The 12,057-nt window shown below is 40.3% G+C and overlaps 1 protein-coding gene across 1 annotated transcript; it reads left to right on the forward strand.

Annotated features, from left to right (window-relative positions):
* Positions 1-222: 222 nt before the first annotated feature.
* LOC309491380 (uncharacterized protein) lies at positions 223-11,728 on the forward strand (the record flags this gene model as incomplete). The annotated part of the gene is made up of 8 exons (XM_082190412.1): positions 223-511; positions 620-991; positions 1,157-1,258; positions 1,576-1,808; positions 10,000-10,178; positions 10,278-10,371; positions 10,471-10,660; positions 11,667-11,728. The coding sequence occupies exons 1-8, from the start codon at positions 481-483 to the stop codon at positions 11,726-11,728; spliced, it is 1,263 nt and encodes a 420-aa protein (XP_082046538.1). The 5' UTR covers positions 223-480.
* Positions 11,729-12,057: the final 329 nt, after the last annotated feature.

The raw sequence follows: 12,057 nt of genomic DNA on the forward strand, positions 1-12,057 counted from the left end.
ATATTGTAATATGTAGTTTGGTGATCTATTCTTTTTTGATTTGTTCTTCTCTTTCTCTGCAGGTTCCTTAATCCCTGTCCTTTTTAAAAAAAAACATCACCTCATTACATCGAAAAAAAGGCACTTTTAAGAGCCACATTTGTCTTGTATTTTGTTACTCTCTCTACTGTTGTATTGTGTTCTCTCTCTCAGATCATCCCGGAAACAAGCAGGTAAGATTTTTTCTACATTAATGTTTATTAAAATGTAGACTCCAGATCTAGTTTTGTATCTTGGAAAGGTATACAACATAATCACAAGTCATGGGTCTGAATTAGAATATATCTGAGGTTATTATTACGTACCTGTGCCTAGCATCAGGTAAAGTTTGTGTCATTGAGTGTAAAAAGCAACAGCTTTTTTGCTACAGCAGGTCCCAGTCACAGCCAGAGTCGAAAGACTGGTGTCTCTCATGTCAGGGCTCCGGAAACCAGTGCGGAAATGACCATTGACTTTCCTTCCGTTACTGCAGGTGTGTTATTTATTTTGACTTCACTGGTTCAAAACAGTATGTTCATTTATTATAAAATCGCCATTGTTCAATGCTACTGTTTTTAAATATTGTGCATTGTTTTAACAGAGTCCTTCCTTCAAGAGCTTAAACGCTCACTGGGTGAGGACATACATGAAGATGAAATGGCACTTCAAGCCTCAGCAGACTGGTCGACTCGAAAGAGCCTCATATCAGGGTGGTGGGAGAAAGAGAGACCCCGACTGGTCAACACCATGGTGGCTCGACAACATGCGGCAACTCGGATCTGCCAACATTGTGGAAATGGTCCAGCCGTTATCCGTTGTTGTGACTGCCGACCACACCCATTCCTCTGTGGCCATTGTGATGTCAGGGTCCACCAAGGTCAAGTGTTCCACAACAGGGATTCGATGACACTTGCATTTTTTCATCCATTGCCTCCCACAACTTGTGTTGTGGAGAGGGTTCTAACCCAGTGTGGTAAGTTGTAGTTTTTAAGTCACATTCTTAGACTTGACTGAAAAACGAAATGCTGTTTTCTGATAGGTCGATGAAGCCGTCAAGTGCATCTTGTTTAAAATAGTTTCCAGTAAATAAATGTTATTGTTTAATTCTCATCCATGTGTTTTTTTGTTTGTTTTTAAGAGCGTCTTGTTCCTTTGGAGATGCCAGAGACAATATGCGGTTGTCTACAAGTATCATCCAGTGTCATCGCAGGACAGTCCATAGTTGTGGTTACAATGAATGGTAAGAAGAACTTTATGGGTTTGGGTGGGGGTCACTTCTGTAGAATTTTCTTTTTGATTTTCTCTGATTTTCTTTATCATGGATGGAAATCCAGAGGTGTCAATAGGTTGTGTGTTGATTAGATTGGCTGGGCCCACCTATGTGGAGGAAAACAATTAACCTTTGTTTGAATGGGGATAGTTAATTTGCCTGTCAAAATGTTTGTAGAAGTGTCCTCCTGATCCATCCTTAGTCAAATGTTCCCATATCAGTTGTCAGAATGACACAGTTTGGTCTGTCAGAATTAACTTTGTGTATATATTTCCTTCTTTTTCCAGGGCGATATGATCTCAGATTGCCTCAGATTATATGCAAAGCATGTGAAGCCACTTGGAGTCCTGGAGTGGATGACCTGATCCGTAATGACTACTGGCCTGCCACTTCTCACTATTCAACTGTGTACGCAACAGATGTCCTTTTTTCTTTTGAAGAGCTGAAGATGGCTGCACCAGGGATGTCTAGCCAAGCATTTCTTAGAATGCTGGATCAACGCACTGTTCGCTTTGGCCGTGTAAGTATTTGTGGTAATAATTGCGTAACTCCATATATAATACTATGAGGGCATGATGATGATGATGATAGTACACATGAACAGAGCCATTAGACCCTTTATAGACAACCATAAACTCATGTTCTCAAGGCCGGACTTACCATTGGGCTTGACTGGGCTCAAGCCCATGGGCCCCGCCCAATAGGGGGCCCCGCCCGTTTACGTTTGATTTTTTCAATAATATGTCAGTCATTTAATTTTTCATTTAAAGTTTGTTGATTGGTCTAGCATTGTTACCTGGCCCTGCCCTGCCATGAAAAATGTAATTTAATTAGCTAAATTAAATGTCAGTCATCTTGAGGTTTGCTGATTGGTTATTGGCAGTTACGTAGTGCCTCGTTTACTGCCGAACCGTTGAAAAAACCTGTCCGCATTAGACAGTAGCCGCGTTTCCATTACCCTTCAAATTGCGCAAATTGAAATTGCGAATTGAAAATAAGCACAATGGAAACACGTCAATTTCGCAAAAACTCCCGTTTATCGCAAAAAAGTTTTTACACTCTCATGAGGAGGTTTTTCAGGCAATTCGAAAAAGGAATATTTCGCAAAACTGCAATGGAAACCGTTTTTGCGCATTTACAGTCACCTGACTTAGAAGACGCGGTGTGTTTGAGGTCCATGTACAGCTACGCAAATAATAATAATTTTATATTATTTTATTATAACATTTAATAGGCTATATTTAGAAGAGGCTTTTATGCAAAAAAGGAACAAAGCTGAGTGTGGAGCGCGCACTGCATGACACGGAGGCGCGAGCGCGAACACTTGCATTTTCCTATCAACAGTGGAAACAACTTAAAATAGCCTAGGCTACTCTATCATTTCTTGTCATACAGAAAATAATAATACATTATTCCCATCTACTTTTATTTGTGTAAACTCACAATAACAAGAAAATGTTGTGCTTTTGTAAAATAAAATAAAACAATCAGACGCTTTCATGATCTCCGTAAACTGGAGCGCGAGAACTGAAACAAAATATAGCTTATGTAGGCTAAAGCTTGAAATGTCCACTTTAAATCGAACAAATTCGAATCGAAAGCTAATACCTTCTGATTAATCCGTATGAAAGGTGCATTTCTCTCCAAAAGCGCATCTGCTTAACAGCGGAGATGGAGATGTGATTTTAGCCAAAACAATAGTTTATTAATAATATTAATGGCTCTTCTCATTCAGCACTGCGGGAAAAACATAAATTCCATGTTCTAATTTGGCCTTAGAAAACCAGTCAAATCGACATGTTTTCCATATTAATTTGTGAATATTTTAAATGTTTAATAAAGGGGCAAAAATCTGAAAATTCGTCGATATTTACTTTTTTGCGCAGCAGTTTGTGTAGCCAGTTCAAATTAAAATTTTGGTGTTCAACTTTGCGTTTTAAAAAGACAACAACCGTTCATTTTTCGTTTTTCAATTACGGGTTAAAAAAGGAAAAACGAATGGACACAAAAGTAGCCTACATGGATCGTTTGGACAGAATACGAGACAGAGTTCTTTATTAAATTCATAAAAGAAACAATAATTAGCCTATACAATAATTAGCCTATACTGGATTCTAAATCTCAAAGAAATGCCACAATCAAAACATATGTTTTCCAGGTAAATAAGTGTTTTATTCTCATTCTGACCAAGACATTTGTGCATTGCAATAAACTTATGATCACTTTGAACTTTTTTAATCATTATGTATTTATTGGAAAAAACTTTTTCAAGCTTCAATCAGTGGTCATATAAATAAATTATTACGTTTTTTTAACATGTAACACTGTCTACGGTACCAGTCACCTTTTGAAAGTAGCTTTGCACTTCAAATAACGATTGGATCGATTATATTGTTACGCCACCAGATGGCGACAAATGACTTTTAAAAAAACATTTGTCATTGAATCGTTCATTCAGGAGATTCGTTAAAAAATGCTGATTCATCTATGAAGCAAGTGTATTTGATTGAGGAATTGAATCATTCATTCAAACCAAAGTTTTTTTTTTTTTTTTTATAATTCAGATTAATTAAACATTTTTAATAGACTTCAGCAATTAACATAAATTATGTTATTTTGTTTAGTTGTTTGTTCAGAATCGTGATCTCTACTTTTTATTCTCAGTTTATCCAGAATTGTGTAGCTCTAATACATAGCTTGTGTATGTATCATTTGTGTTCTATTTAAAGTAATGTATAGCCTAGAAGGCAGGGCCCGAAAGTGACTCAAGCCCAGGGGCCTCCACCAACCTAAGTCCTGCCCTGCATGTTCTCTCATCAGCAGTTTGCACTGCGACATTTATGAAAAAACAGGTCATTCTGAAGATCTCAAATTCAACTCCAATGGCTACCGACTTTGACATCTTTTCCCCAATATCATTTCCTGATCCCAGAAGTGTTCCCTTGGATTAATGGGCTAAACATTGCACAGGCTTAATTCTAAACAGTATGGAAGCCGTTGTAGCCCTCTTTGCGTATAGATTTAGACTGAATGTCAAACAATATCCGGTATGTTTAATGGCCAGGTCCCCCAAATACACCAGTGTATAGTGTATGAGTGAAGTTTACACAAGTTTACTCAGCTACCGTTCGGACGCTCTTGCTTACTGCTCCGCGCTTTGCTCTATCGCTTTTATATTTTATCTTCTATATTTTTATAGTTTAGCTCCTTTTATCACCTAATTTTAACTTCAGCAAATCAGCACAGTGCTCAAACGACAAAGTTTGGATTACCACAAAAACGCAGAATTCTTCTACCCGACCAGCTTACATTCCGGGGAAAGGAAAACACAACTGCCTACAAGGATAAGAGAGAAAATGCCTCTTCTGGAATCTACTTGCTGCACTAACTGCCACAGACTTTTACAAAGGATTGCAGTTCTTGAAACAAAGTTATTTACGGGACCACCAAACCAGACGGAACACACAATAGAGCTTCGTCATGGACACCCTCAGCATATAGCCGGTGAGTCCCATGAAACTAGTGCTCCTCGACAGGTAGAGAAACAAGCCGATCGACTTACAAATCGATGGCACAAACAGGGAGCGAGACCCAAAGGCACTCGAGACATCAGATTGTCACGAGCCCCACATATTGCCGCAGTAGCATCCTCTACCCCAGATACAGCTCTGACAAGGATGGCAAACACTGGTCTCCCACCAACACCTATACATCTTGAGAACAGATTTGAAGTACTAATGAATGTAAATGAGGAATCCCCAAACGTGATGAATGTGATCGAACACAGACTGTATCAGCCAGTAGCTAACACTGATGCTAACTGGCGCTCAAGGTCGAGCAGACAGCGGCACTCAGCTCAGAGCACAGCCGAGCCCAGGACTCTGATAGTGGGAGACTCCATAATCAGAAACATTAGCAGCAGGGATACAACTACATGCTGCCTTTCACAAGCAACAACTTCTGATATAAACAGGGAACTTCAGAACATTCTGATGAAACATAAGACTGCAAATCGACTCATAATTCATGTGGGGAAGAATGATATTCATAAAGAGCAGTCAGAACTCCTTAAGAAGGATTTCAATGAACTTTTTGAAACACTTAAAAGACTGAAAGTTCAAACATTCATCAGTGGACCACTCCCAGCAAGAGGAACAAACAGGTTTTCTCGGCTGCTTGGGATTAATACATGGCTGCAAAAAACCTGCAATATAAAAGGAGTAAACTTCATTGACAACTTCAATCTTTTCTGGAGTCAGAGACAACTATTTCATCGGGATGGCCATCACCCAAACAAACTTGGTTCAAGAGTGTTAAAGGACAATATCGACTTCTCCCTCAATCATCCTTCTGCAGTGTGTGTCAATCTGAACGACACACACACACCTGGAAACAGTATGAATGAACACGGGACTTCACTTCAGCAACAAGATGGACATGCGGTTGACATATCACACAAGGACAATGATAACACCACTGAGCCACAACAACCTCTGCTCACGGACACAATCTCAGCTGAGCCCTGCCCACAGAGCTCACCACAGACAGACATATTAGAACTGCTCCAAGATTCAGCACCCAAGGACGACTTCCTGGAAAACAGCCAGGGAAGCCAGGACAGCATATCACAGCCTCCTATAACACCTGAGCAACAGCCCCTTTCACCAGATACTTTCTCACTCTCGCCAGCGACTCCACTCCTGTGCTTCTCACAGAAAATGGAAGAATTAGTGCATGCTGGAACCAGACTGTCCCACTCTTTTGCTGCAAGCCCCCAGATACCAACCAAAAATCGTCAGGCACCTCAAACACCGAAGCCTGCGCGCCGAGCTCGCCCGCCCCCTCCTCCTGTGAGAGCTCTTCGGCCTCTTCGGCCAAAACGCCAGGGCCCACACCCTCCTCCATCTGCTCGAGGTGAACCAAAAACAACTGATACCAGCTCTCAGTGATGTGTTTTGGGTTCCTGTTATGATAACAGTAACTTTCTCAAATGTTTACAGAACAAGCGGGAACCCAGTGTGCCTGTATCTTTCTCTATTGCTGTTCTATTACAAGATAGAAAGTCTAAGGCCTTCAATAGCCGTACAGCAAACCCAACTAATCTGGTGCCTACTACATGTCAAACTAAGATTGCTGTGGGGACAAAAAGTAAGACTGTTAAGTTAGCACTTTTAAACATTCGCTCACTTAAAAATAAATCACTTCTAGTCAACGACTTAATAACCACAAACAACCTGGATTTTATGCTTCTAAATGAAACCTGGCTAGAAGACAGCTGCAGTGCAACAATCCTCAATGAAACAGCCCCTCCTAACTTTACTTTTATGAGTGTCTGCAGAGCTGTAAAGAGAGGTGGGGGTCTAGCTGCTCTTTTTAAAGATATCTATCAATGTAAGCAAATATCATTTGGGAATTACCCGTCTTTCGAATATCTGGGTACTGTGTTAAAAGGTGCTCCTCGCATTTTACTTATCATTATTTACAGGCCTCCAAAATATTCTCCAGCCTTTGCTGAGGACTTTACAGAACTGTTATCAACAATTACCTCAGAGTTTGACTGTTTTGCCATTGCTGGAGATTTTAACATTCACATAGATAATGCAGAAAACAATATGACAAAAGAAATCAAAACTGTTTTAAAAACTTTTGATCTGACTCAGCATGTACATGGACCCACACACAATCATGGACACACTCTAGATTTACTTATCAGTAAGGGTCTAAACATCTCATCGATTGTTATTAAGGATGTGGCACTGTCTGATCATTTCTGTATTTTCTTTGATATATTGATCTCTCCTGCCACTGAAGCTGGATCTGTGTCTGTCAAGAAGAGATGCTTAAATGAGAACACTAGTGTACTATTTATGAAGGCTATATCCTTAACACCAAGCATATCTGCTGACTCTGTTGATTTTCTCCTTGATTCTTTTAACTCAAAAGTTAAAAATATAATTGATGATATTGCTCCTGTTAAAGTCAGGAAGAAGAGTGGCAGACAAAAAGCACCTTGGAGAAACTCAACAGCAGTGCAACATATGAAAAGACAATGCAGAAAAGCAGAGCGCATGTGGCGGAAGACAAAACTTGTAGTCCATTATAACATCTACAAAGACAGCCTGCATGCTTTCAATATGGAACTAGGCAAAGCTAGACAGACTTTCTTCTCAAATATTATAAACAGCAATTTAAACAACACACGCACTCTTTTTGCTACTGTAGAGAGACTGACAAACTCCCCAAGCCAGATTCCCAGTGAAATGCTCTCAAACAGCAAGTGCAGTGAGTTTGCTTCTTTCTTCTCTGAGAAAATCAATAATATCAGAAAGGTGATCAGCACATCCTTGAGTTGCACTGGGGTCAGACAGATCAGACCACCTGAGAAAGTAGTTACTATGTCTGACTTCAAAGAAATTGATGGCAAAATTTTGGAAGAAACCGTACAACACCTTAAAACATCAACATGCGCTCTTGACACACTTCCCACATCTTTCTTCAAAATTGTGCTAAACAGTTTAGAAGCAGATCTTCTAGAAGTGGTAAATGCCTCACTTCTCTCTGGGAGTTTTCCAAACTCCCTGAAAACTGCAGTTGTCAAGCCCCTCCTGAAAAAGAGCAATCTGGATAAGACCATATTAAGCAACTATAGACCGATCTCAAATCTTCCTTTCATAGGCAAGATCATTGAAAAAGTTGTCTTCAATCAGCTGAACAAATTCTTAAGCTCGAATGGATACTTTGACAATTTTCAATCTGGTTTCCGACCGCACCACAGCACAGAGACAGCGCTCATAAAGATAATAAACGATATTCGCTTAAATACTGATTCAGGAAAATTATCAGTGCTGGTACTACTCGACCTCAGTGCTGCATTTGACACTGTTGATCACAACATACTTCTTGACAGGCTGGAAAACTGGGTGGGGCTTTCTGGGATAGTCCTAAAATGGTTCAGGTCATACTTAGATGAGAGAGGTTATTATGTGAGTATAGGAGACCATAAGTCTGAGTGGACATCCATGACATGCGGAGTCCCTCAAGGCTCAATTCTTGCGCCACTCCTGTTCAACCTGTATATGCTCCCAATGAGCCAAATAATGAGAAATAACCAAATTGCTTACCACAGCTATGCAGACGACACACAGCTGTACTTAGCCCTATCGCCTAACGATTACAGCCCCATTGACTCCCTGTGCCGATGCATTGACGAAGTCAACAGTTGGATGTGTCAAAACTTTCTTCAATTAAACAAAGACAAAACTGAAGTTATTGCGTTTGGAAACAAAGATGAAGTTCTCAAGGTGAACGCATACCTTCACTCTAGGGGTAAAACAACTAAACATCAAGTCAGGAATCTTGGTGTGACACTAGAGTCAGACCTTAGTTTCAGTAGTCATGTCAAAGCAATAACTAAATCAGCATACTATCATCTGAAAAATATTGCAAGAATCAGATGCTTTGTTTCCAGACAAGACTTAGAGAAACTTGTGCATGCTTTCATCACCAGCAGGGTGGATTATTGTAATGGACTCCTCACTGGCCTTCCCAAAAAGACCATAAGACAGTTGCAGCTCATACAGAACGCTGCCGCCAGGATTCTGAGCAGAACCAGAAAATATGAACATATCACACCAGTCCTCAGGTCTTTACACTGGCTCCCAGTTAGATTTAGGATTGATTTTAAAGTATTATTACTGGTATATAAATCATTCAATGGCCTAGGACCTCAATACATTGCAGATATGCTCACTGAATATAAACCCAACAGATCACTCAGATCATTAGGATCATATCAGCTAGAAATACCAAGGGTTCATTCTAAACATGGTGAGTCTGCTTTTAGCTATTATGCCAGCCGCAGCTGGAACCAGCTTCCAGAAGAGATCAGATGTGCTCCTACTGTAGTCACATTCAAATCCAGACTCAAAACACATCTGTTTAGCTGTGCATTTACTGAATGAGCACTGTGCCGCTGTTCGTCCGACTGTTTGTACTGTACTGTATTTTACTCTATTTTTCTAAACTGTTTTAATTATTCTTATTTCTTTTAATTATTTTAATTTCTCCTATGTCAGCAGGGCATTTAGCCCGAAACTGTAAATGCCCACTCAGAAGGTGATAATGTGAAAGTGATTAATGTGGGTTTGAAAGTAGAACAGTATTTAAATGACGATATTAAAGTTTTCGTCTGAGAAAAAATGTGAACGCAGTGCTAAAGTGCTAAAGAAAGTGAAAAGAACGTGTGAGTAAATGAGGGAGAAAAGAAAGTTAAAGGAAAGTTGATAGATGGAAGTCGTAAGAAGATTGAAGGTTAAAAGAAGGTTGAAAGATTTAAGTCTTAAGGGAATCCTTTGAAAGAAAGATCTATAATAAATATTCTTTTTTATTTTTTAAAAGTACTGTATTTTATTTTATTTTTTCTAAACTGTTTTAATTATTCTTATTTCTTTTCATTATTTTAATTTCTTCTATGTAAAGCACTTTGAATTGCCATTGTGTATGAAATGTGCTATATAAATAAACTTGCCTTGCCTTGCCTTGCCATTGTTTATTTCCTTTGATATGTATTCTAAGGAGTGGTAACAAAGTTTGTACAAACATCCCAAAATATATCCATTTAGAACATTTTACTTCAGTGTAGTATATTGTTTAATTTGATCCGTTTTACTGTTCTCTTTTGTTCTCTTTTACTGAACTCTTCTTTGAAACAGAGCGGAAACATCACAGCAGACAGCTTCCGGAAAAGCTTCTTGGAGTGGGGAGCTGTCCGATTCGAAGTGGACAAATTATGCCAGGAGGACCACTTTGACTGCCCAGCTTGCAACCCAGACATGCTTGCAGTATCCGTTGATGGAAACCGTAAGCACTACAGATTCAAGAGTGCAGCAAGGTACTGTGTGTGCATTGACGGTCCATTACTTTGAAAGTAACTGCTGTGAATTCAAAATCATATGAATATTTAAAGTTAATATGTATCTCTTTTATTTAGATCGGAGGAAAAAGCCATCTTTGATGGCGTGTTCATCGCGAATGATGATGACGTTGCAAAATTCGTGGACTATGTCCATACCTCGACCAGTCATGTAAACTTGCACAACTTCACTATATTTACCTATAAAACACCACGTCCTACAGAGTACTTTGTTTGAACAAGTTTGGACTGTTCATCTTCCATGTTTTAGGTCTCTGGAAGAGGTGTCTGTGGAGGGCAATGGTCAGCGGCGCGTGAAACGTCTCAGAAGTCCTCAGGAAAAACAGACGAGGAGGGCCTGGAACTCGCTGTATGTCATCATGGGGTTCTCCTTCGTGCCCTCAATATGTTCAGGGGGGAGATTTTTGCCTACCCCCTGTACCTACAAAAGCAAATGGCCTGTAAGCCAGTTACATTTTTTGCAATGGATGTGGCATGCAAATACTGGCCTTACCTCCAGAGAGTGACAGAGAAATGCCCTGAGCTTCAGGATCTCCTCACCATTACCCCTTTTCCACCAACAAGAACCGGGTGCTGGTTCAGAGCTAGAGCTATTGCCAGTTCGGAGTTGGTTCGACTGACGAACCGGTTTGCGTATCCACCGGCCAGAGAGCCACAACAGAGCTATATCTTACGTCACTGCATACGTATCATGTTGCCCAGCAACGCTAGCGCGGCAGCGCCAAACACAAACACACCAGACTTGTTCGAGATGCATCGGCTTCTCGCAGAACGATCAGCACATGAAATCAAAGCACTGCGAAAGCGATCAAAAAGCACAAGGAGTCGTATGATCTCCAAACACTCCCGCAGCTCTGATCGGTCCACGCTGCTCCGATGCATCTCGAACAAGGCATCAACAATAATAGACGTTGCGTTACTATGGATGCTCATGGGTTTGCGAAAATAAATCGGCATCCAAACACGGCGAATCCAACGCGTTCGTGCAGCTCGCCGTAACTTACATAGACGGATATTATAATCGAGCTGCTATTAGCTCGACTAGCTGCTATTTAAAAATGGCGGTCACAAGTTTCTCTTCAGTCTTGTTGGCCACGGTAACCCCGCCCCCAGCCTCTGACGCAAGCGGTTCTTTCTTGGCTCCGTTCTAGACCCTGCAATGATTTGGTGCTACTTAAGAACCAGTTTTACTGGTTCGGAGCTGGTGCTTTGGCGGTGGAAAAACAAATAACCGATTTGAAACTAGGCTCTGGCTCCGAACCAGCACCAGCTCTGCCTTGGTGGAAAAGGGGTAAATGAGGCCATTTCTTTCTGTTTTTCATGCCAAAGCTCATGATTTCAAATGTGAGGTAAGAAAAAATGATTGTCCATGACATTTTCTTTCCCTGAAATCCTGCATAAGATTGTTGCCACTTAGGTTTTCTTTTTTTGTTTTCTTTTCTAAAGGTAAAATGGAGTGGAGCATACCAGTAAATTTTGATCCTGATGACAATGGTGAGCCACTTTGAGCTCATGCATATATGCTGACTCTGAAAATATAAAGCTCAGAATATTCAACATAAATGGATGGATCGATTACAATACCATCATCCTATTTTATTTGATGTGAGGATAATAAGGAAGGGCAGTGCAATATTAAAAAATACACATCGATTCTTTAGAATCGCGTGGAAAGACAGTATGTCACGTTATAAAAAGGCCCTAAAAGCGGCCAGGGCTGAGCACCTCCGCAAACTAATAGAAAACAAGCAAAACAATCCAAGGTTTTTATTTAACACCGTGGCTAGACTAACAAATAAACAGACGTCACCCGAACAAAATATCCCGTTACAGTTCA

This window comes from Leuciscus leuciscus (assembly GCF_965113295.1).
Source record: "Leuciscus leuciscus genome assembly, contig: HAP1_SCAFFOLD_197, whole genome shotgun sequence".
Classification (NCBI taxonomy): Eukaryota; Metazoa; Chordata; class Actinopteri; order Cypriniformes; family Leuciscidae; genus Leuciscus; species Leuciscus leuciscus.